The sequence below is a fragment of the Caretta caretta genome, chromosome 15 (genome assembly GCF_965140235.1).
Source record: "Caretta caretta isolate rCarCar2 chromosome 15, rCarCar1.hap1, whole genome shotgun sequence".
Taxonomy (NCBI): Eukaryota; Metazoa; Chordata; order Testudines; family Cheloniidae; genus Caretta; species Caretta caretta.
This window is the reverse complement of record NC_134220.1, coordinates 28,038,694-28,063,383: the sequence shown is the minus strand read 5'-3', so window position 1 is coordinate 28,063,383 and position 24,690 is coordinate 28,038,694. Positions and strand designations below refer to the sequence as shown.

Below are 24,690 nucleotides of genomic sequence, written 5' to 3'. Positions count from 1 at the left end.
CCTGCGTGACCCCGGCGGGTCAGAGGGCAAAGGTCTCGGGGGCGGAAGCGAGCGGCTCACAATCCCCGGCGTTGGGCTGGGGCCGGCCCGTTCCCGCTCGGGCCCCGCCGGCCCGGGATCCCCGGCCCCTATGAGCGTGTCACTCGTTGTGATCCGACTGGAGCTGGCCGAGCAGTCCCCGCTGCCCGCCGGCTTCCCCTACAGCGCGGCCGGTGAGCCCCGGGGAGGGGGTGCCGGGGCGGCGGGGGAGGGAAGAGGGGCGCGGGGCGCTGAGTCGGGCGTGGCGGGGTCTCCCTCCGCTGGGGCTGGCGAGTCGCTCCTCCCCCCCGACGGTCTGATCTAAGGGGGTTGGCGGGAAGGTGACCCCCCGATGGAGCTGGGGGAGCAGGGTATCCTCTTCCCCCCCGCCTCGTGCAAGGGTAGGGGGCCGGTGGGGGAGGGGGAGCAAGCTGTCTTCCCCCCCCCCCCCCCCGAGCAAGGGCTGGGGGCTAGTGTCTATGTGTGGGAGGGGAGCAGAATTTTCTGTACCTCGTTCTGTGCAGTGGAAGGGGACTGATGGGAGGGGGATCAGGGTGTCTGTCTCCTTCTGGGCGGGGGGGGGGGTGCTGGGGGAGAAGGGTGCCTGTCCGCAGATCTCTGAAGGGGGTTGGGGTGTGAAAGCAGGTGCCCCCCTGCCCTTTGAAGGAGAAGGGTTAACATGTTTTGGGGTTTTTTTTAAGCTTTCACTTTGTTTTGCAGTTTCTAAAAGAAAACAACTTTGCTCTGGGCAAACTAAAACTTGTGGCAGCAGCAAATGGCGGGGGGGTGTCCCCTCATCAATGGCTCTGAGACTAAACACTTAGTACGGTTATTAAAAGTGTTTTCCAAAGTGCATTGGGGTATAGGTAGATAAATGCAATCAAATTTGACAGGAGTGGCTAAAAAGGGACCACTCTCCTGTATAAAGGATAATAAATCAAGACTCTCTTTGTTACCAGATAAAGACCCTATGAAATCTGACCTGGCGATAGCTGCCACTGATATATATGCAGTGATGGTGCTCGTATGACTCCTCAGAGTTGGTTAAGTGCACTGTTTGGAGGAATGATTAACTTGTCCTAATATCTAACTACATTTTGCCCTTTTTTAGCTTCACATCTGTTTAATATAAAATAGAGAGATAAATTATTTTAAAGCGTGACAGACCACACTTTTGTGATAGAGGAAATAAAATATATTCTCGGAACGGTGCTCTTCTGTTTCATGTTTTTGCTGGCCAGAAGAAGGAATAAAAGCAGTTTCAAGAATTAATGTAATAAGCTAGTAATGGCCTAATTGCTGTTGTTACGCAGGTCTGTTCTGCCCTTGCTTGAGTAGAGTTGTTTGTTTCTGCTTCTGGGTAGCTATTCCAATGACATTAATCATTGTTTCTACTTAGCCACTGAAATGTCTGATGAGGAAATCAAAGAAAAATCACTAGCTTCAGCCAGAGCCTGTCTAGAAGAAAAGGCACCTATGGAAAAAGCAGCAATTATTCACCAGCATATTGGTCGCAGAGAGATGACAGATATGATCATAGAGACGATAAAGTCCAATCCAGGTACCCATTCCAAAAGTTTGAAAAGGGAGGTTTTGGTCCTGTTAATTTCTCTGGTACATTTGTATGGCTATGCTACAATTTGTTGCATAAATTGTCTCTTAGAAGTATTTAAAATTGGGCTGATTTTCCAAAGTGCTGGGCATGCAGGAGTGGCCATCGACCAAAATCTATTGTGTTACAAATGTAAGGGCAAGAAAATGCCAGCTTTTTTTAAGAATTTTTTTTGGGAGCGGATAGGCGAATCTATTTCGTCCGGCAAAGCACTACCCAGCAGGGACAGCCACTTGCCAGTAAACGCAAAGCGTACGCTCGTTTGTGTGCGTGCCCATCAGAGTACCCTATCGTGATTAGCAGGCAGATTTCAAAACTCTCTCAATTGTTTAATGTAAAATTCTATAGCTTCTGGAAAACTAACTTCAGAATGGAGAGAAAATTCAAAACTAGGTGATATTAAATTCTGTAGCCAAACAAATCCCAAGGAAAATTGTCCTGATGACATTGTTTGTTTTCATATTTAATTCAATAAAATCTGTTTTTTAACTGTAGAAAAGTAGGTGTGCTGCAGAACTTAGTATGGCACCTTTCAGAGCTTGTCTAGCTGGCTTCACAGCACCCCGGGGCCTTGCCAATAGCTCTCTAATGCTGTTGATTAAAGATGCTTAGTAGCTATGTTGATGTTTATTGTATGTTCAGACCCCATAGTTTAGAAGTGTCTGTAATTCTGTTTTGAAAGGGAATTATTTGACTTAATAGCTGGCTCTGTTGTACATTAAGATGACAATTAAAGTGCAATTGATGTTTCTGACGTGTGGTGTGTAATCTGAAAGCTTTTGATTTGTAAAAGATGAGACAAAAGCTGCAATGGAAGGAAGAAAATCTTCAGAGGCTTCATCTGTTGACGATAAAAGTAAACGTGATGGTCAAACTAAAGAATGTGTTGAGGCTGCTCCAGACTCTCCATCTAAGCAACTTCCTGACCAGATTTCCTTCTTCAGTGGGAATCCATCAGTTGAAATAGTTCATGGTATTATGCACCTGTACAAAACAAAGTAAGAACATGGTTAACTAATTATAGACTTAGTGGGAACAGTGCCATAGAATTATACTGCAATCCAGAAGAGTGAGTCAGTAACCACTGGGGCTGCTGCTCCTTGGGCTGGCAGAGCAGTGACACACTGGCAGTGCGATATATTGGCACCCAGAAAGGTTTACAGTGCCACCTGAATTGTATAGCTGCATTAATGGCAGAACCTGAAGCAGGTCCAGGCCTTCCAGCCATGGGTAAAGTCGCTTTTGAGTGCATGCTTGTGCCAGGGTTAGAAGCAATGAGATAAGTAAAAATAGTGGCTGCAGACAGACTGGTTTTGAGAGGACTCTGTTGAAGGATATCCCTGCATTCAAATTCCTACAGCAGAAATAGGGAGAGAACCTGCACTTTCAAAATGTGTTGATTTTTTTTTTTATTATTTTTATGGTAGCACAATTCTATACCTTGGGGAGCTGAATGAGAATGTCAGTCTCCGATATTCATCGTGAAAGTTACCGGGACACAATGACATGTTGTATGCATACTCCATTTTTAGTGATAACCGTGGCTCACTTGTTCTAGGAATATTTTGAGCATTTGTGGTTTGCAAGTTCCAACTACTTTTCTAGAACTACAGATGTCTCTTTGAAGGGGATGATCTGTCTCTTCCAGTGCTGCACATATCTTCAGCAAATGGTTCATGACAAAATTTATATGGGCATTTTTAGATTTGTTACCACAACCTTTTGTTAAATCTTAAATGCTTGCAAATATGTAAAGAGCTTTGAGGTTGGTGTTTAAAATAATGTTAATAGCTAACCATTTGAATTATGAAGCATCAAGTTTTCTTTTGTCTTCTATGTAAAATGGCATTGTCTTATAATAGGATGTCTAATTTGACCTCAGTTTAAGACCGTCTAATTATTGTCTTATTAGTAAGATGACCTCCTTAAAAGAAGATGTAAGGCGCAGCGCCATGCTATGTATTCTCACAGTCCCTGCTACAATGACCAGTCATGACCTTATGAAGTTTGTGGCCTCATTCTATGAAGTAATTGAACATATGAAAATCATCAGAGATTCCACTCCAAACCAGTATATGGTGCTGATAAAGTTTAGTACACAGGTAAAACCTAAGATATTAGACTCCTTTACCATAGGTATGGTTTTAGAAATGGCTTGCATACTGCTTTATAGATACTATTTGAAGGTGCTATCCAACCTCAGTGGTCTGCTGTGTTATCTGAGATCACACACCTTATCCTCTTGCTGTGTAAAGCGAAATGTCTTTCTCAATCTTTCCTTAAAGCAACACTGAGCCTGGTAGGCCTGGAATTAGGCCTGCATCTTGAAGGCTGTTATGAAAGCAAGTGCCTCTCTATCCTACTTCGTACTTTCTCACAGCAGACGGGGTGTTGAAATCTAGAATATACTGCTCTCTGGTGCTTCAGAAATGGCTGTGCTTGTAGTAAATAGACAAGGATGGAAGAAAAGTACAACATGCCTATAAACATACTCTGATATCTTCATGAGCGCATAGTGCAGAGCAGAAAGAGCTTGATCAGTGTGGCGTCATTAGTTTGAATAGAAATTAAGGATTGAGAGGACCCATTACCTATTTAGTCCACTGTTCTGAGGAGAGTGGGGCGTTTGTCAAGATCAGCAGGACAACTAAACGTACTTTGTGTAAATAAGCTTCCTTTCTCTCAAACTTGGGTGAGGTGGACTAGATGACTGAATACTGTAGTTCTCATCCATGGGGTTCTCACAAGGCTAAAATTCCTATATGTGTTGTGTACATGTTGTATATGCACCCAGAACTGCAGAGAAACCCACTCGATATCAACTTGCTTTGTTTGCACTAGACATTTTCCAAGCAATCTTGCACTAATTCAGCAGAACTGTCTAGAGTCAATTGACTTGGCAACTTCTCATTTGTCTATCAAAAATTGCTGATTTCTGCTCCAGTAGGACCTCAAAGGCAATTGCTGCATGCAGCAAAAGGCCGTTTGAATTACACTACATCATTATTTGTTTTGTGGAGCTCTATGGCTTTTATATATGAAGCAACTTGAAACAATGACATGGACAGACTGGAATCACTTCATATTTTACCATTAAAGCACTGGAGGGGCAAGGAAGAGCTAATGCCCTGAAATCTACTTGATGGTAGGATCCTTACTGGAATATCCGAGCATGTTAAAATGTTGCACTGAGTGTGAGGCTTCCTAATCGTTCTGAGGCAGGTAAAGTTTTGGGCCTGATGTCTGTGAGTGCCTCTTTCTAAGTCGTCCTCTATTATTGGTGGCTCAACAAATATCTGAGCTGCTCATAAGTTAAATGGATTCTCTCCAGTTAAATTATATGCCATCCTTTTCACCTACATGAATGTGAATGTTTTTGAATAGGGCCCTCTGCAGCAATCCTTTTACTGCAAGTTTTTGCAGAGAGACAATATTTGCTTTCCACCCGTGCTGAAATTGCTGACTAGGAACAAAACTGATGCTAAAGAGAGATTGGCTATCGCTGTTGAATATTAAGATCATAATAGCTGATCTCATTGTGCACTTCAGTTCTTCCTGCCAATTCAACTAGAAAACTATTCTGCTGAAACCAGTGTGGAAATGAAGGGATCCTGACTAGCAGGAGAGCTCAAGAGATTAACCTATGAAATGGCTTTCTTTTTGGTAATATCCTAGTACTTGGAAAAGTCTCATTTGCCTTACTCCTCGTCAACTGGCTTCCTTTGGTTTGTGCATAGGCTGATGCTGACAGCTTTTATATGGCATGCAACGGTCGACAGTTCAACTCCATAGAAGAAGACGTGTGCCAGCTGGTGTATGTGGAGAGGGCTGAAGTCTTCAAATCGGAAGATGTAAGTTTTTTGTTTTTTTGTTTTTTTCTTTTGCTGATATTTTACAAGTGGTTTAATAGGATTATCTGGGAGTGGGCAGGGCAGGCCTGTCTGTGGGGCTGAAGGATACTTAACTGCTGCAACCCCAACTCTGCCTTTGATTGTTGCAGTACTTCCATAGGGGAGAATGACTTATTCTCTGACCTGATGGGGCTTAGCCCTAATAAGTGATCACTGAAAATTCTCCAGGTCCAAATTCCTCACTCTTGTAGTAGATCTTAGTGATTCCCGAAATCTGAATTGGGCATGGTGCAGATACATTTACCATATCATGTCTGTGTTTTTGAGAGACAGTTGTATGTTCTGAATCAGTAATGTCGGGGCTAGAATAGCTAAGCAAAGCATTTCCCCCAAACAAATGGATTATTTTCCTTTCAGATTTATCAGCTGGTATCTTAACACACAGTAATTCTTCACCCTTATCCTTGCAACACCTCTGTGTCGTGGAATACGTTTTAATGTGATCCCTATGGGGAAGCTAAAGCAGAGCAATTAAGTGACTTGAGCAGGGTCACAGAGACTGTACCAGAGCTGGGAATAGAACCCATGAGGCCTGGCTCCTAGTCATGTCTCTGACATAGCTCGTCTCAGATGTTTAGGAAAAATCACTGAAATGTTTTGCCATGCATACAGTTGAGTATTAGTTGTGCACTGTCAATGGTTAGACCAATAATCAAAATAGCTAACGAGGTTAGCCACTGTTGTGGTTGAATTTTTTGTCTGCATTTAAACTTACTGGAACATTAAACAATCCATTTACTCCCTAGCCCCCACAGTTACAAAGCAGTAGGGTAAGAAGTTGTGTAGCTAAACGTATGTGACTTACCTATAGCATATGGCGTGAGCAGCAATAAGCTTGTGCTCCTCTTCCTGTGAAGGGAGCCAGCCTTCCTGTAATGGATCTGACGGAGCTGCCAAAGTGCACGGTGTGTTTGGAAAGAATGGATGAGTCTGTGAACGGGATCCTTACCACGGTGTGTAACCACAGCTTTCATAGCCAGTGTCTGCAGCGCTGGGAAGACACCACGTAAGTGGCTTTTTATTCCCCTGATTCAAAGCAGTGTGTTTAAGGTGTGGTGAAGCTTTTCCTTGTCCACATTGACGGGACCAGCTCTGTGTCTCTGCTGCAGGGATGGGAGCTGCTCCAAGCCCTAGTGATCTTTGCCTTCCCTGTTAGGAGGCACAGAAGATAAATCTCCTAGACAAGGATAGTTGGATAAAGCTCCCTCTGGCTCTTCATGGCCATGAGCTATTTGCAGAGCAACACGAAGAATTTTAAAATGCTGTAGGATGGAGATGTCAGTTTTCACTGTTTCCGACACAGAGACCCCATCGTCTGTCCAGTCTTGCACAGCTCAGCTTCTCCTTATCTACATTTAGTCAGTGTCCTCTCCAGTGGCTGTGTGGGAAGGGTAGTGCAATAGGTGTTTGTCTCAGATGTTTCCAAAGCGACACAAAGTCTCTGCTCTGATGCATTTTCAATATAACTTCGATATTACAATAACGACAAAGAATTGGGCCTGATAGCTAGAGTAGACTGTGTCCAAGGGGAGATCTTAGCTGTAGTGCTAAGCAAAGCAGAAGGGAAGGGATCAAAAGCCAATAAGGTTACTTGGCAAATGGGAAACAGGAGGCTGCTTCAGTCAGAGCACAGCAAGAAAAAACGTGGCCTAGACTGAGACCAAGGGGATATGGGCTCATGTTTCTAGCCAGGGAGCACAGGATCAAGCTTCAGATTCCTTGCATGCAGCACTGCTAGCTGCCATCACCATTTCATTACAACTCCTCCTGGGTTTTTCCAGAGGCATTGTATTTTAACTAAAGTTGTACCCAGCTGCCTGTACCTGACCCCCTTACTCAAAAGTTTTTAGAAACAAAAAGGGGGGGCGGGGGAGTAGGACCTATGTATAGAAGCACAAAATCCTGGTCTGAATCTTGGCCTCTCCCTTGCTTCTCAATCCAGTGGAGGCTGAGTGTGCTGAAGCTGTGATATGCCTAGGCGATAATCTGGAGGGAGTCAGCCTTGTATTGCTTTACAGTGACCTCTGCTGGAGTAGCATTAGCTAGGCTTTGCAAGGAATCTTGCAACAGAAACTACATGGAAAGTGCAATATAAATTTCCACTAAAGAGTGAAGTAGTGTGTAACTGCCATTTAACGTTACAAATGTGTTGCTGAAGCATTCAAGAGATCTTATCCTTAAAACTTGTGTATTCTTGCCTTTAATTACTTAACTTTAATCCTTTAGAGTATTTTTGCTCTTATTAGTTCTACGCATTCCATTTAGATAGTGCAGTCAGATTTGAACATGTCTGAGTCCTTCAAAGAATCTCCCAATGAGAACAAAGTCCTTTTATCTATCATACATATTTTGCATTCCTCTTGGTAATTAGTTGCCATTTGTTGCAGTAACTTGGATTGCCTGATATGTTACAGAAAACTAAATACCAGAACCGACCTCAAATTCTTTATTGCTTTCCTGTCTATAGTGGCGTCGTTCCTTTATTGTTACAGTTAACATTTCACTGTATACCCTCTTTTGCATGCCATGTTTCAGCAGAGCTAATTGCTCTTGTCCCAAAGTAAACTTCTCACAAAATGTCAGCAGGACTGAATTAATAACTTGTCCATAAAAATAGCTTGGTGCCTCATAAATCAAAAACAGTTTAAATTTAAAGAAATTAGTTTTTGCCAGTGACTGACTAATCCAGATCCCTCCCAGCTCATTTTTAACCAAAAACTGGCACAATATCAAAGCTTAAAACGTGTATTGCACAAGGCTACATCTCCTTGCTAAAATTAAATCTCTTGCATGACAATTTTTTTCTGATTATGTTGTTTTGCTAGACTAGAATATCTTCAGTAGTGCAGATTTGCAGCATCCTCCCATGAGAATGTGTAACACTCCACAGGATCCTGTTGCAGATAGTAAGGAAATCTGGGCTCTGTCTTCTCAAACTGAGAACATCTAAGTAACAAGGAAGTGGCTGTAGAAAGAAGGGTGGCTTTTTCTTTCCTTTGAATGAAAACTCTACATCTAACTACCCAGATGATTCTGACACAGCCCACCAACCAGGAGTTTGCTCCTCACTGTCTATCTGCACAGCTCTTACTTCTCACAAGAGCCAAATACGTGACACAGACCCAAATCAAGATGCATTAAGAATGAAACAGGAAATGTGAGATGGATAATGATCGAGGGGGCTAGCCCCACTCATGGTGAGCCAAGGGTCTAGTCTTGTTTTTTCTGGTTTCAGAGTAGCAGCCATGTTAGTCTGTATCCGCAAAAAGAACAGGAGTACTTGTGGCACCTTAGAGACTAACCAATTTATTTGAGCATGAGCTTTCATGAGCTACAGCTCACTTCATCGGATGCATTCAGTAGAAAATACAGTGGGGAGATTTATATACACAGAGAACATGAAACAATGGGTGTTACCATCCAGACCACACCACACGATCCATTGTCGACAGCCAAGCTCTACGATACAACTGCATTTGCTCCAACCCCTCAGACAAACACCTACAAGATCTCTATCAAGCGTTCTTACAACTACAATACCCACCTGCTGAAGTGAAGAAACAGATTGACAGAGCCAGAAGAGTACACAGAAGTTACCTACTACAGGACAAGCCCAACAAAGAAAATAACAGAATGCCACTAGCCATCACCTTCAGTCCCCAACTAAAACCTCTCCAACGCATCATCGAGGATCTACAACTTATCCTGAAGGACGACCCATCACTCTCACAGATCTTGGGAGACAGGCCAGTCCTTGCCTACAGACAGCCTCCCAACCTGAAGCAAATACTCCCCAGCAACCACACAACGGAACCACTAACCCAGGAACCTATCCTTGCAACAAAGCCCATTGCCAACTGTGCCCACATATCTATTCAGGGGACACCATCACAGGACCTAATCACATCAGCCACACTATCAGAGGCTCGTTCACCTGCACATCTACCAATGTGATATATGCCATCATGTGCCAGCAATGCCCCTCTGCCATGTACATTGGTCAAACTGGACAGTCTCTACGTAAAAGAATAAATGGACAGAAATCAGACGTCAAGAATTATAACATTCAAAAACCAGTCGGAGAACACTTCGATCTCTTTAGTCACTTGATTACAGACCTAAAAGTTGCAATTCTTCAACAAAAAAAACTTCAAAAACAGACTCCAAGGAGAGACTGCTGAATTGGAATTAATTTGCAAACTGGATACAATTAACTTAGGCTTGAATAAAGACTGGGAGTGGATGTGTCATTACACAAAGTAAAACTATTTCCCCCTGTTTATTTCTCCTCCTACTGTTCTTGTAAACTGCTGGAAACGGCCCACCTTGATTATCACTACAAAAGGTTTTTTCTTCCTCTTCTCCTCCCCCCGCTCTCCTGCTGGTAATAGCTCACCTTAAGTGATCACTCTCGTTACAGTGTGTATGGTAACACCCATTGTTTCATGTTCTCTGTGTATATAAATCTCCCCACTGTATTTTCCACTGAATGCATCCGATGAAGTGAGCTGTAGCTTATGAAAGCTTATGCTCAAATAAATTTGTTAGTCTCTAAGGTGCCACAAGTCCTCCTTTTCTTCTTGTTTTTCCAGCTCTCTTCTTCTAAGATCAAAATCATCAAGGTGGTCAATTGAAGGAAGTAATAATTGAGGCTGTCCAAAATAATCAGATTGTTCACTATACAGAAGAGTTTTACTGGGTCCTTTTTCTTTTAATTTTGAGGACAAGTAATGTTTCATGACATCAGTTGACTTGCATTGCATTCTCCATGGAAAAGACTGGGTGCATTGACAATCTTGTCTCCCGGCTTTATCCCAGCTGTTCAATTCCTGGATCACAGTTAAAACTAAGATTATTGCAAGATACTTCATCTGGTTTAAGACATGGCATTCATCAGTTTTACAGGAATAAATAGTGAGAGAACAGCTGGTTTGTGTAGGAGGAAGGCAAATTTTGGGTTAAACTAGTGAGGAAAAAGCTGAAAGACGGGCTGGGGTGGGGAGTGTCCCACAAAACCCTAGGATGTAACCTCTGCCTTAAGCTTCCTGGATATGGTCAGTTTCTCCCCATCTCAGCACTAACCATCGGGTTCCATGTATCTAACTATATCTGCTTGATTGTTATGGTTATAGGTGTCCTGTCTGCAGGTACTGCCAAACACCTGAGCCAGTGGAAGAGAATAAATGCTTTGAGTGTGGAGTTCAAGAAGTAAGTAGGTGGGGTGGGAGATGAGTGAGATTTATTAGTTTTGATCCCACTGGTGCTTTTTGTTGTTTTAGTTTCCTAAACCCCTAATGCCCGGGGCTGCTGGGTTGGCCCATCTTTCTTCTGGCTAGATTAGTGCACCCATTTTCCATTGGGGTCAGCCCCCTGGGAGGGGATACTGTCCCGCAAAAAAGATGTCCTGCTGTGTGAAAAACCTTCCCAGGACCTTTGAGAAGCGTAGGAGATGTTCAGAGCTTGCTTTCAGGGTTCTTTTGGGATGCCTTACTTTGGGAAGGTCACTCTTTGGGCTGCCCTTGCATCTGGTGCACTGAGACTTCTTTCAGTAGACTTATACTGTACTTCTGCGGTCTTGCCTTTAGTCTTCACGGTGTTTCACAACAAGCAAACCCTGTGCCTTGCCTAGGAAGGTGACTGGAAATACAAGCAGCCATGCATGCTGTCAGTGGAGGATGCTAGCAATTGTCCTTGCCGGATGCTTTCTCAAGCCTCTAAAACCACACAAGCACCTTTTTCACATTAACAAATTTTACTCTTATACATGTGCAAAATCTCTCTCCTTCTGTTGACAGAACCTTTGGATTTGTTTGATATGTGGGCACATTGGATGCGGTCGTTACGTGAGCCGGCACGCTTACAAACACTTTGAGGAGACTCAGCACACTTATGCAATGCAGTTAACCAATCACAGAGTTTGGGACTATGCTGGAGGTAAACCTCTTCCTTCTGCTCTTAACGGTAACCTTGTTTGCTTGGACATAGTTCTCAGAATCTTTCTGCAGTGGCATTTTTAACACCGTCCTAGTAATAAAGTTAACATGAAGATTGGAAGGGAGTTTTTGCAGTGTTAATGTCCCATCTTCTGGGACCATCTGTTTTCTCTAGTAAAGCCATTCCAGATGCTTCAGTGGGAGGCCATAAACCCATAATGCCACGAGGCCACCCTGTAGCATTGGTGGAATGGAGAGGCCTGTCTCCTGATCAAGTTGTCCTGAAGCATGACTGAGCTTTTGTAACTATCTTAGCTAGTGTCAATGCAGATTCTATTAAACATGGAATACATTAAGTAATTACTAACCTCTTTGCCTCAGTATTACTCTGTGGCATCAAGCTGCATGATTAACTGTGCTGTGTAAAGTATTTCCCAGCGTTCCAGTCAAGTTATAACACCTGGGTTTTCTCAAATTGAAACTACCCTTGGTTTGGTTGCTTTTCTCTCTTTAGATAATTATGTCCATCGACTGGTTGCAAGTAAAACTGATGGGAAGATAGTTCAGTATGAGTGTGAGGGGGATTTGTGTCAGGACGAAAAAATCGATTCCTTACAGTTAGAGGTAAATATTTAGCTTTCTTCAGATACGACTTTGTGCTGCTATATGTAAACGTGCATCAACTCTAAATGTGACTAAAAATGGCATATGGTTTACTGCTTTTTACTCCTTTTGGCTCTGCAGAGCCAACAGCGAAGAGTTAGCTGGATTCTGTTCCTTTCTGTGCATCATCAACCGAAAGGTCTTAAAGTTCAGTCAGTTACACCTGTGCAAACTCAATAAAGTTGCAGAGGTGTTACTGATGGCCCATTCTTGCCAGTGGAACCTTCCTTACTGGTGATGATACAAGAGAAGGGAAGACTCCTGGTTTGACTTCAGGAACCCAGGTGAGTGTGTGGGCAGACAGAAGTAAGCTAAGCATGCTTGATCTAGAATCTAAGTTCTAGGATCCCATGGTGACATTATTTTCAGTGCAAAACCTTACTTGATGGCTAAATCACTATAACCTTATTTTTTCTGAGAACTTGAATTCTGCCATCTTAATTGGCCTTGGGTTCAAATTCAGCATACAAACCATCAACAGAACTTAACGTAGGATTTTTAAATGAACACTTTGCTGGTAGAGCAAACTAGATCAAACATTTGTAGAAAGAATTTACTTGACTAGCTATTTGGAGTGTCTACTGAAAATGTTTAAGGGCTTTGTCTTCCTGCTTAAACCTGCATTGAAGTCCTAATCTGGTGTCTGTTAGTGTGCAGCTAAACAAATTATCATATTTTCCCAAATCCTCATTATAAATTTACTAGAAGATCAAACTGGAAAAGATGGGATGTAAAGCAATAAGTCCTTGTTTTAAACACAAAAATAGCATTGGTAATGAGCATTCCTGGTCAGAAGAAAGCACAAAATACTGAGGATAGTTATCCACAGCTGAAGATCCATTCTTTCTCCCAAGGTGCAGATCACATGAGATTTGCACCTAATCCCTCTTCTTAAGGATTTTAGAAGCCTGTACAGTTGTAGAGTAAAACCACCTGAAAATGGAAAACAACTGACTGACTCAGAGATCCTTCAGTAGCTCAAATGCAGATAGCAGGTGTGATTGGTAACTTCATGTTCTCATTGAAGGTAAAAGCTGAAGGGGACTTACCCCTTTTCCTAGGGTGCTTGTATTGTCCTTTCCCCTCATTATAAATCACTTACTATTGTGACGCTAGCAATGGCCCATTTAAAACTCACAGGGGGAACCCCACGAGCATGCAGTAAAGATTTTGCAGTTAATTTGATTTTTTTTTTCCATTGTCTGTGCACTGCATCTGCAGTTTGTCCCCTTCTGTGAAAAGTTTAGAGCGTTGCTTCTACACAGTGTAATCGTATTAGATTTCTGAAGCCCTTTGGGTTTATTGGCATCTGCGAAATGGTGATAACCTGCCCTAATTATTTACCTTTGCATCTCTTGTATGATTGTAGTACTCATATTTGCTTACAAGCCAGCTGGAATCTCAGCGCATCTACTGGGAAAACAAGATTGTCCGAATAGAAAAGGATACAGCTGAAGAAGTAAGCTTTTTTTCCTTCCCTAGTCTTCTTAATTGAACACTTGGCCTGATTCTCAATGTGCTGAACACCCCCAGATCCCATTGGCTGTAATGGGAGTTGTGGTTGCTCAGCACTTCTGAAAATCCGGCCATTTCTGTGCAGTTTTAGTGTCAGGGAATTACGCTGCCATATGAAGGAGAGCTCCTTTTCTTCTTTAGAGGGAAATTAGCACTGAGATCCCTCCCCTGTCTTGTGCACCGACTCAGAAAATTGCTGATGAGCTGTGCAGAAGGAGGCAAATCATCACCCAGATTGAAGCCTGACTTAAATTTGGTGACTTTGAAATCTGTGGAACTAGTGGAAATGTTAGGAAGCTCTGAAATGAAAATCTTGGAAATGTCACTCTATGCTACACTAGCCCTCCCTAGTCTTTTGTGACATTAACCTGCTCCACTGAAGAAAGCCAAAATAATCTCTGCTCCGCACATCCCCAGAAAGATGTGTGTGTTTAAAGTTCTATGATTTGTGGAGTGTTCTATGGGCAGGACTGATCCAAAATGTCTTGGGCAGAAAGGTACAGAGAAGCTTTAGTGAAATTGGAGAACATAAAAAAATATCCATAATCTGTGCAGATCCGATTGGTGTTTGTGCTTTAAGTGAATCAAAGCTCTTGGATAAATCCTCAACTGAACCTTGTCTGCATGCTGTATAAGATTACATAAACTTTGTGGCTTCCAATTAATCATGCACTGTATCTGCAGTTAAGCCACTCCATAAACATATAAAGAATTCATTTAAAATTAGCTACGGGTAGTGGGTCCCGAAAACTTGATTTTCAATAAGAAATGGCTAAAGAACCTTATCTGTGTGTCTGTAAAAGAAAGTTTTATAGTTAAAATCCTCTTTGAAATAGCTGCAAACACAGTAGATACAACTCTAGTTTTAAACTAAAATCACTAGGACATGTATTCTGAAGACTGCTTCTTATTCTAAAGATCCCTGTAATTGTTCCTGGAACTCTGTCCTTATAAGGGCCTTTTGAATTAACTGTACAAAATATTCCACTATCCACTGGCAAGTGTGCCTCCCAAAATTAACCAGAAGTTGCATAAACATTCAACTATAAGTCTGGAAAGCATAAAACCTGACCTGCTTTCACAGTGGCTCCATTGAAATCAGTGTGTGTGTGTGTGGTGGCTTTTAAACTTGTCAAGGCTGCTGCTTCAAAAAAGCAGTGTCCGTTTCAGTCCATGTTGCCAGTATGTGAAAGGTTTTTTTATTAGATATTGAATGACATCTCTCTTTCCCCTCTTTGAGCCATCATTTGTTCACTGGGTTAGGATACAAAGACATTCCTTGTTTGTTTTTGTGTTTTTTCATATGTCATATTTAGTCCACAGATCACGTATTGGAGCATGGCTCTCTTTAAGCGAAGCAATGGTGCCTAGTTGTATGCTACATTGGAACAGGACGCATACCCGGACATACCCAACTTTTTTCGTTTGCATTATGCATGACTGAGAGAAAATGTCAATAGGTCACTGTCGTATGACAGAGGTCTGCTGCTGCTTAGGAAATACTGAAGTGGAACCAGCATCTGAGTGTGAATTGCTAAACTAACTCTCTCTCTCAATTTAAACTTCAGAAAAAGAAGGCAGCAATTTAGGGCTTTGCTGCAGGCTTATTTAGTGTCCACTAAGTTCTTCTCCACCCCATCTTTACAAGCTTAGTTGCACTTCTCAACAAGCAGATTCCATAACAATTATCCTCTTGTCAGTGTTTCTGTTAATTCTTCTTTTTTTGGCAAGCAGCATTTATAGGGATTTCTTTCTTTCTTTCTTTTTTTTTTAAGGGTGGGGGGAGGATTTTTTTCTGCTGCTTTCAATCTTTTGAACAGTTGCTCACCTGGTTCAGTAATTGGTCAAAGTCTAGAAAATGCTTCAGAAAACATGACTGTCATAATGAAAGTGCACAGGACTTTGACCTGTTTGAAATGTCTGTTTGTTTTTACAGATTAACAACATGAAGACTAAATTTAAAGAGACCATTGAGAAATGTGATAATTTGGAGCACAGGCTGAACAACTTACTTAAAGAGAAACAATCTGTGGAACGGAAGTATGTGTCTCTAAAAGTAGATTTTTAACAAGTCGTCTAGCTCTGTTTTTTATACACACTACTTTAAGACTCAAATTGGATCTGACTTTTTAAAACCCTCTTCATCAGGTTCTCAGGACTTCTTGAATATAAATATTTAATACCCTCAACTGGTGTGCTAAGGACCCTGACTTTAAAAATCCAATGTCCCACCTCTGTGGGTGTCTTACGTATTTAAAATGGCTGTAGCATGGAATGCAGCTTTTGAGCTTCTGCTCTTTCCACATAGTTTGCTTGGTTAGTGTTCATTAAATCTTTCTCCTTCCATGCCCACTCAGAAGTGGAAGCCAGTCAGCTGTGTAGTCAGAAGGAATACAACCTGCAAAGAAAGGAAAGCAGCTGGAAGGAGGCACTCCCCATGAATAAAACAAACTTGGAAGCATCTAAATTTAAAGATAGCTAACATAGTATGTGTCTTTGTAACAATCCCTAGCGCTCTGGTACAGTACCTGTTCTCCATGGTGCTTTACACACTTTCCTGGAAGTTCGGCAAGCGTTATCCCTGGTATACACACTGATTACATTAGGGCACAAAGGTGGTGACTATCCCATGATCATCCAGAAAATCCGTAGTAAAACTGAAGTCTGCTCCAGCCACTGTACCATACTGCGAATGGAACATGTGTTTATAGGCAAATGGATGACACAACATTGCCAGTAAACTACAGGCTGGATTGAAAAACCTGTGTGATAAGGGATGACTGTTAACCTGTGAAGGTTCTATTGTCCTTCTACACCGTAGCTTGTTGTCCTTGCATCTTGGTGGTACCAGCTGATTCTTCCATCTAGCCAATGTCTAGATCTCAGTTTTAACCCAAAAGAGTATTTTCCTGCCATGAGAAATCAAGGGCAAGGAATCCTGACACATTAATCCTCCTGCTGCTTCACTATTCAATATTGTCATTAATCACTTAGATAATGGCATGGAGAGTATGCTTATAAAATTTGCAGATGACCTCAAGCTGGGAGGGGTTGCAAGCATTTCAAGGGACAGGATTAGCATTCAAAATGATCTTGATAAATTGGAGAATTGGTCTGAAATCAGCAAGATGAAATTCAATTAAAAACAAGTGCAAAGTGCTTCACTTAAGAAGGAAGACTCAAATCCACAGCTACAAAATGGGGAATAACTGGCTAGTTGGTAGCACTGCTGACAAGGATGTGGGGGTGATAGTAGATCACAGATGGAATGAGAAGCAGGAATGTGATGCAGCTGCGAAAAAGACGAATATCATTCTGGAGTGTATTAACAAGAGTGCCATATGTAAGACATGGGAGGCAATTGCCCTGTTCCACTCAGTACTGATGAGGGACCCTCAGCTGGCACTGTGTCCGGTTTTGGGCACCGCACTTTAGGAAAGATGTGGACAAATTGGAAAGCGTCTGGAGGAGAGCAACAAAAATGAGAAAAGGTTTAGAAAGCCCGACCTGTGAGGAAAGGTTAAACAAACAGCACGTTTAGTTGTGAGAAAAGACTGAAGGGGGACCTGATTTCTGTGTCTTCAAATCTGTTAAGGGCTGTTATAAAGAGGACAGTGATCAATTGTTTTCTGTGTCCACTGAGTGTAGGACAAGTAATGGGCTTCATTTGTAGCAAGAGAGATTTTGGTTAGATAGTAAGAAGAAACTTTCTAACTCTAAGGGTAATTAAGCTCTAGAACAGGCTTCCAAGGGAGGTTGTGGAAACCCCATCACTGGAGGTTTTTAAGAACAGTTTGGACAAACACCTGTCAGGGATGGTTTAGGTTTACTTGGTCTTGCCTCAGCACAGGGGGCTGGACTTGACCTATTGGGGTCTCTTCCAGCCTTACACTTCTGTGATTCTATAAACTTTGTCTGACTTAACCCCTCTGATAGCTTAACTCCTCTGATAATTAGGCCACTGTGGCTGCAATATCTCATTTGCTTTTTCCTTCTTGTCTGTTGTGTGTAAGGTGCGTTCAGCTGAATAACAAGGTGGCCAAACTCTCCAATGAGCTAAAGGAGGAACAGGAAATGAACAAATGTTTGCGAGCAAATCAGGCCTTGCTGCAAAACAAACTAAAGGAGGAAGAGAAGGTTCTAAAGGAAACTTGTGAGCAGAAGGACCTGCAGATCACAGAGATACAGGAGCAGCTGCGGGATGTCATGTTCTACTTAGAAACACAACAGAAAATCAACCACCTCCCAGCTGAGACCAGGCAGGAAATTCAGGAAGGACAGATCAACATTGCGGTGGCATCTTCTGCAAGCTCGCCAGCGGGGGGCACAGGAAAGCCTCCTTCTAGGAGAGGCCGTAGCAAAAGGGGCAAGTGAGGATTGGGACAAGTGGATCAACCTCACAGCAACCAGCCCCACTTCTGAATGACCAGGCACAAGTGTCGGGACTCAAGCTGAATGTTACATTCAACACTAAATACCAAGTCCAAATAAGGCTCAGCTAGAAGTTGTTTTCAGAGCTTTTCATAAAGCTGGCTGCCAGCTAATGGGGAATCTACAGTATTTAAAAGCATTTCACTGCATTAGTTAGCTAATGATAGGCAGATTTTAATCACCATTTTGCCTTCCTGTCTTATCTAAGTCCCACTTCATACATTATTTTCTCATTGGAGATTGTGTTCAGTTTTAGCCATGTCTGAACATAAAACAAATCTTCGATCCCCTTAAAAGGACATGACTGGATAGTTCGGCCCAAAGTTTTAAAGGGGGGTGGTTGTTTTTTTAAAGCCTCTTCCTACTAACCAAGATCAGAAATGCTCATTAAATAAAAACTTTTAATTGAAAACCTGATTCAGTCCCCATCCCACTTAGCGCGTGGAACCTAAACCCTGCAGCATTGTGCTAGCACAGAATTAGGATAGGAATAGGGGAGTTAGCGTGGACAATGACATGGAGTGAAGTGTGTAATAATCATAAACCATGTTAATGGTGTTGAGAATTAATGCAATACTCATTGCTGTAAGGGAGTCCATCTTAAACACCTTTTGAAGGTGGTCTGGTGCAGTGCTAACTGCTTTAAAGTTCAAGGGATTGTGGAATGAGTATGCTATGGAAATAATTGAACATAATTATTTATGTGCAGTGTTGTTGTAGCCGTGTTGGTCCCAGGTTATTAGAGAGACAAAGTGGGGGAGGTAATATCTTTTATTGGACCAACTTCTGTTGGGGAGAGACACAAGCTTTTGAGCTTACGCGGAGTTTTCCTCAGGTCTTGGTAAGCTTGAAGGCTTGTCTCACCAACAGAAGTTAATCCAATGAAAGACATTACCTCACCCACCTTGTCTCCATAATTATTTATAAGCATTCCTACTAATTAAAAGGAACCGTATACACAAAGACTGGTACCTGTTGCAGACTAACATTGTTACACTGTTCTGCTCTCTGAAGCGTACTTCTCGGACTAAGATGCATTAGACATTTGCCTTCTGCATATTTAAGTTGTGCCCGTGCGAGGTATCTGCATACTCTCGAGTGCTGTCCACAGAGTGAGGCGGGAATGATGTGTGTAGTGTGAAAACCACACGTTCACTTTCCTCTCTCTGAATCCGTCACCTTTCAGATATGGCCGTAATACTCTTGGCTTTCACGCTAGTCACTAGCTTGTTACCATTCCAGGTTGCCACGCGCTTGAGGAACTGCTCATACTCCGTGTGCAGTCTGCACAGCCAGCTGCCGGGATAATGCATGTAACATCTTCACGCTAGGTGCATCTGCTGGACCCAGTTCCTGTGGTAGCTGAACACACAAGCCCAGGTCCTGAAAGTTATTTAGGCTGCTGACTTGCACTGATTTCAATGGAAGTTAGGAGCCCAAATAGCTTTCAGGATCTGGAACTCAGGGCCTCCCTTATTTTCCTTTAACACCCCTCTTGCTTTTCCAGTGGAGAGGTAGAGACTGAAGCCACCCATTCCGCTTGCCCTACAGCCATCTGTGGGCATGCAGCCTTCTTGGGGAAACTCTGGTTCAAATCTGGCTTTGTCCTAGAACACATGATAAACTGGGTACTTTACAGTGTCTCCCTTAAATGAAGGCCTGAAGGTGTCGGATGACACGTGCTGAGCATTTAAAGGACGCAGACTTACCCTTTCTTACAAATGTGTGGGAGATCTTGTGACTGTGTCCTCTCCATTGGATAAGCTGTTCAACATTCAACTGCAGCGGTTTCCTCAATTTAGGCTGAAACCAATGCACCTGCAGCTGTGACTTACCCAGTTGCTCAGCAGAACCAACAAGTGAAAGTAGCATTAGTTACAGGAGCCAGGCCCAAAGGAGCAAGGCTAGAATTGCATTGCATTAAATCTGCTTCTTGCCTTAACCCATTGGCTGGCTTAATTTTAGGAAGGTTACATTTTCTTACATTTAAAATACACGACTTTTGTTCATGCACCGAACGCATCCAATTCTTTGCTTTGTAGACTTGCCCTCAGCTGCTGAAGCATGACTGTACGTGAACTTTTTTTTTAGGGTGTAGATTGTACAACTGGGCTTCTGGCTCCTGTAAAATATTCTAAAGAATTAGAAATGTTCACCATAGTTTGCTCTCCTATAGAAACTCTATTTTATTTAAAATATATTTTTACACCAGCTGGGATACTTTACCTTTTGCTGAAAGCTTGCTGGGTGTAGAACACTGTATCCTAGAATTCCTTTTCAGAAAATGAGACCTACAATTAAAAGTGTACAGTATTTTTGTTTTGTATCTGATCACACTGTTGAGGGCGAAATCTCTAATTAAGGAAGACGGGCTTGGGGCGGGGGGAGACTAAAACCAGAGCAAAAGGAGAACTGTGAAACAAAATGGGTGTCGGAGGTAAAGCTGTCAAAGAAATGGCGTTAGTAAAGTAAAAGATAAGAAACTCAGCTTAATTCCAGCCTGTCATTAGTATCTGAGAGCTATTCGGGGCCTATGTGAAATGAGTTGATATTACTGGTTAGGTATCTATATCAGACAATCACCTCTCTGCAAATCTAAGCTGCAAGGCCAGCGGTTGAATTAACACCTCCCTAGTGGATATGGGGGCTAAACTACTCTCTGTCCTAACCATGTTTCATCAAGCTGCATGCGTGCTGGCAGGGCAATGAGAGGGGGGAGCTTGCAGGTTACTGTTCCCTCTGTACCTCTGCTGTCACTAACAAGGCCTTCTGTCCTGAGCTGTCGCTTCTGTCCCCCAGCAGCACCTTTCACAGGCACCGCGGTCATTTTGAGGTAGTTTTCCAAGTGTTTGCACAGACTGAGATCGGCATTTGTAAAGGGGTAGATTAGAATCCCTCTTATTTACATTTTAACAGTTGTGTGAGACAGCCCTTGGTGTCGTTCTTACTAAGACTGACACTTTCCTGTACCATCTGAAACCAAGGATATTAAAAGTGCTGAAACTTGGGTGAATAGTCTCTCTCTGCATTTGTGGGAAATGTAACTATGTGGGGGTGTCTAGCTAATGTATGAGGAAAAGATCTTTTAAGGCCGCCTAAAGGAGATGAATGAATTTCAGAGGGGAAGAGAATCCCCTAATCAGTTTATTTTCCTCACTAATTTAACCTGGAAGAAGAGTCCAGATTTATCCCATTCAGCTTTCTCTGTCTTTACAAGAATTGTTTGTTGTAGCCAGAGGTGGTGATACTCATTAGGATAATTGTTTGTTTGTCACAGTTACTGGCCTAACCGCCCCTTCCTGGCCTCTTATAGTGCTCCACGCTGCCCACCCCGCCCCATCATCTCTAGGGTGGAATCATGCAGATTTCCCACACTCAGACTGGGCTCCAGGCTGCAGTCCTCAAGTACTACGGGTGATTACCTCAACAGGCCTGCAGTTCATTTCCTGCTGGCACCTATGACTGTAGTATCTAGTAACCAGAAACTCTTTAAAGCAAAGTATTTATTTAGAACCAAAGAAATTCAGTGGAAATAGGTCTTAAAACTATAAGCATGTGTAACTGCCTCAAAGCTTACCAGCCCCTGGAAAGTGCTTCAGACATTTTTGCAAGGCCTGTGTGTCTGGTTCCTCTCAGGGTGTTCTCCCCAGAAACAGCACACTCCTAACTCTCCCTCCAGAGTCCCTTTAGCTGTTGTGTCCCTTTGGCCTCTAGGCATCCTTGCCAAAACACCTGTCACTTTGGGCTGGAGCCTGGCCCTAGGCCTGTCCTGTAATTGCCCCCAAGAGTGTGTTAGAAGGTTACTTATCTATAGCCCATGTGTTGCTTTCCTGCATGTTTTTCCAACAGCCTTCTTGTAAAGCTAGATCAGGACATTCATGTAGGAAAGTGTAATAACGCATCATACAGTAACTTCATCTCACTGAGCAGGTCCCATATAGTATTCATAAACCTATTATACATCACTATTCTTATCTGATCCACATCTGCCACATTTTGTCATAATGCAGAACTACAAACCAGTGGACAGATAATGTTCTTTGTCTTAAAGAATTTAAACACTTCTTCCCTCTAACCCATTTTCTTTAACATGATTTGAAAAGGAGACATGAACAAGTTTATGCCGTTTGTGTGCTGATGTATAAGGAAGGCCTGAACTGGGGTCATTTTTCTCCCCACTAGAAATTAAGTCTTAGGTGCTTTTTCAAAGGGTACTTACACTCCTAAGTCATTTAGGTGCCTTCTGGGAAATCTTATCCCTTCTCTACATTGTCTTTCCTGGAAGATGTGGTCAACCACCAGGAGTAGTACATCATAGATATTAAGTACTGAGAGAGGAAGTGACTCTTATTCAGACTGCCCAGCCACCTGGGTGGTGGTTGATATCAACTCACTTAAAGGCCCTGTAGATAGAGATCTGTAGCTAAACATTCAACACCTCTCCCCTTTCTATTAAGGGCTAAGACAGCACCCAGGGACATAAACTCTACCAGAAGAATCGGGAAGATGGGACTGGATAGCCCTGTTCTGGCTGATTTTATTTTTTTTTAACCTTACCAAGAACTCCTAACTTTTCATGCCTCCTGTTTGTATCATGAAGTAAAACTCCCCCCACCCCTTTTACAGTTCATCATTATGAGCCCTCCACTGATGATTTGTTGGACCCCTTATGTGGAGCTAAGTACAGCCCTTGCATGGGGGGCGGTTAAAGCTGGGTACACAGTTGAGGACAAAAGTTAGCTTGTCAGTTGCACTTGTCCCGTAGCCTTTGTTGTACTAACTTATGTTTCATCCTGAAGCACTTTATGCATGCTGTTCCTTCAGCATTTTCAGACTTCGTATGCTTTATACATTAAATGACCACAAGGGCTCAAAATCATTTCCCAAAGACAGAAACCTGAGCAAACCTACCTTCAACACCACAACTGTTGGGACGCTATCAGGGTGTTTTCCATAACTCTTCACATGTTTTTACATCGAGTTTTGTTTCCCATGGGTGGATAGCGGTGGTTACTGAGCAGGGACATGGTGAGCCAACAACAGAGTAAAACCCAACTTCTGGTTCTTTTTGTAAGCGTCGTGCAAGTCTGGCTGCCCTGGATGTTGAATTGCACAAGCTGTGACAGCATGTCGTGTGACAGCACAAGCATTCCCCTGTGCCCCCCTAAACTGGAGCTGGTGAGAAGCTGAGTTTAGTCTCCAGGTCCATTCAGCTCTTGGCCTAGCCTAGCAAGGGATTGAACCCAACACTGGATTTCACACAGGCCACCAAAGAGCCAGCAGATTGCCACAACTACCAGTCACTACGAATGTGGCTGAAATTTGAAGGGGTGTTCCAGATGTGAAAGGTTCTGTAGCCCACTTCGCAATCCCCGTTGCCAGGCAATTCCCCAAAACTTTACTGTTTATCTATCTTACATTGTGCTGGGGAGGGAAAAGAGACCTAGCAGAAGATTTCCCTTGTTCCAAATAAAGCTAATTTCCCCTGATAGATCTAGTGTTCTTTCAATTTGTGCCTTCCAACATCAGTGAGAGACAGAGAAAGAAAAGAGGATCCAATGGTTTTTAAAATAGAAAATCCAAAAGATGAGATTTCTCTGTATCATGTTTATTTTGGTCCTGATGGGTCATATTCAACAATTAACATCATCCCCAAAGTGGACCCAAAAGTGTCCCCATTTTCTTGAAAACTCTTTTTGATGTTCATTAATAATTGCATCATAATCTGTTCTTCCTCCTTGGGTGTTGACTCAATTTTCAGTATCTCAGTAAAATATTTCCTTACCAATCAGATGAATAGTCATCCACTTTTTATCCTCTCTGGAAACATGCAAGCTGGAGGCATCATTAAGCAAACAAAGAGCATGGATGGCAGACATTTTTTCCATAAATAACTGAGCAGACTTCAGAGTTTGCTATTTCCTAGCAAGGTCGAATGCACAGCCATCTTCAAAATGGGCCGGAGCCTCTTTGAGAAAGAAAGTTCTGCCACTATGCCTGCTTCCCTTAACCCTTTCAACACAACTGAGATCGGGGCCATGCTGAATGAGTAGACAGGTTAGGTTGGTTAGTTCTTATGCTGTCATGAGGATAGGGTAGAGGCCACCAAATGCAACATGAGCCAAAGAGTGCTGGCCAACTGTTTGAGAGAGCAGGACCTGTTTAGTTAGACAATGGAGCTCTTAATGTGACTTACCTTCATATTATTTAATGTTTTCGATAATTCAGAGATGCTTCAACTGAATGGTGTCCATCTTCTTTCCAGTCTTGACACTCAGTGGTCATGTTTCAGTCCCAAAGGTCAGCTTACCGACTACTGAAGCAGCATATATCCTCTGCTTCATCTCTCTGCCTATCTCTCCTGATTGCAAAAGAAGTTCTTGAGGAGGTGCCCCACTACTGATGATGCTTTTGCAGGTTGGACTTCAACTTCTCTCTCAATGCCACCTATGTTGTCAACAACAGAGCAAAGGAAGGTGAAATACCTAACTCTCTCTGCTGGGTGGTCGCCCACTAAAATGCTAGAGCCTGTAACATGTTAAAAATCACTGACTGGAAAAATTTTGGTTTTACCCCAATTCATTTTCAAGCCAACTTTTGCTGCTGA

General features: G+C 42.6%; 1 protein-coding gene across 2 annotated transcripts; it reads left to right on the top strand.

Moving 5' to 3' along the window:
* The first annotated feature begins 15 nt into the window (after positions 1-15).
* Positions 16-21,090, top strand: BRAP (BRCA1 associated protein). 2 transcript variants are annotated; one of them, XM_048820932.2, is made up of 12 exons: positions 16-212; positions 1,418-1,579; positions 2,424-2,628; positions 3,543-3,732; positions 5,368-5,481; positions 6,399-6,547; positions 10,674-10,749; positions 11,337-11,475; positions 11,989-12,098; positions 13,507-13,596; positions 15,589-15,692; positions 17,666-21,090. In XM_048820932.2, exons 1-12 carry the CDS (start codon positions 131-133, stop codon positions 18,024-18,026), a joined length of 1,782 nt encoding a protein of 593 aa, XP_048676889.1. In that variant the 5' UTR covers positions 16-130; the 3' UTR covers positions 18,027-21,090. The 2 variants fall into 2 exon arrangements, with proteins under 2 accessions (XP_048676889.1, XP_048676890.1); XM_048820933.2 differs by lacking the exon at positions 16-212 and having other exon boundaries at positions 1,505-1,579; positions 2,407-2,628.
* The last annotated feature ends 3,600 nt before the right edge of the window (positions 21,091-24,690 follow it).

What these genes read in the sequence shown, in the direction of transcription:
- BRAP (XM_048820932.2), top strand. Translation starts at nt 131, where the DNA reads ATGAGCGTGTCACTCGTTGTGATCCGACTGGAGCTGGCCGAGCAGTCC. An exon ending in CAGCGCTGGGAAGACACCAC is followed by an intron (nt 6,548 to 10,673) that starts GTAAGTGGCTTT and finishes TTATGGTTATAG; the next exon opens with GTGTCCTGTCTGCAGGTACT. An exon ending in AAACAATCTGTGGAACGGAA is followed by an intron (nt 15,693 to 17,665) that starts GTATGTGTCTCT and finishes GTTGTGTGTAAG; the next exon opens with GTGCGTTCAGCTGAATAACA.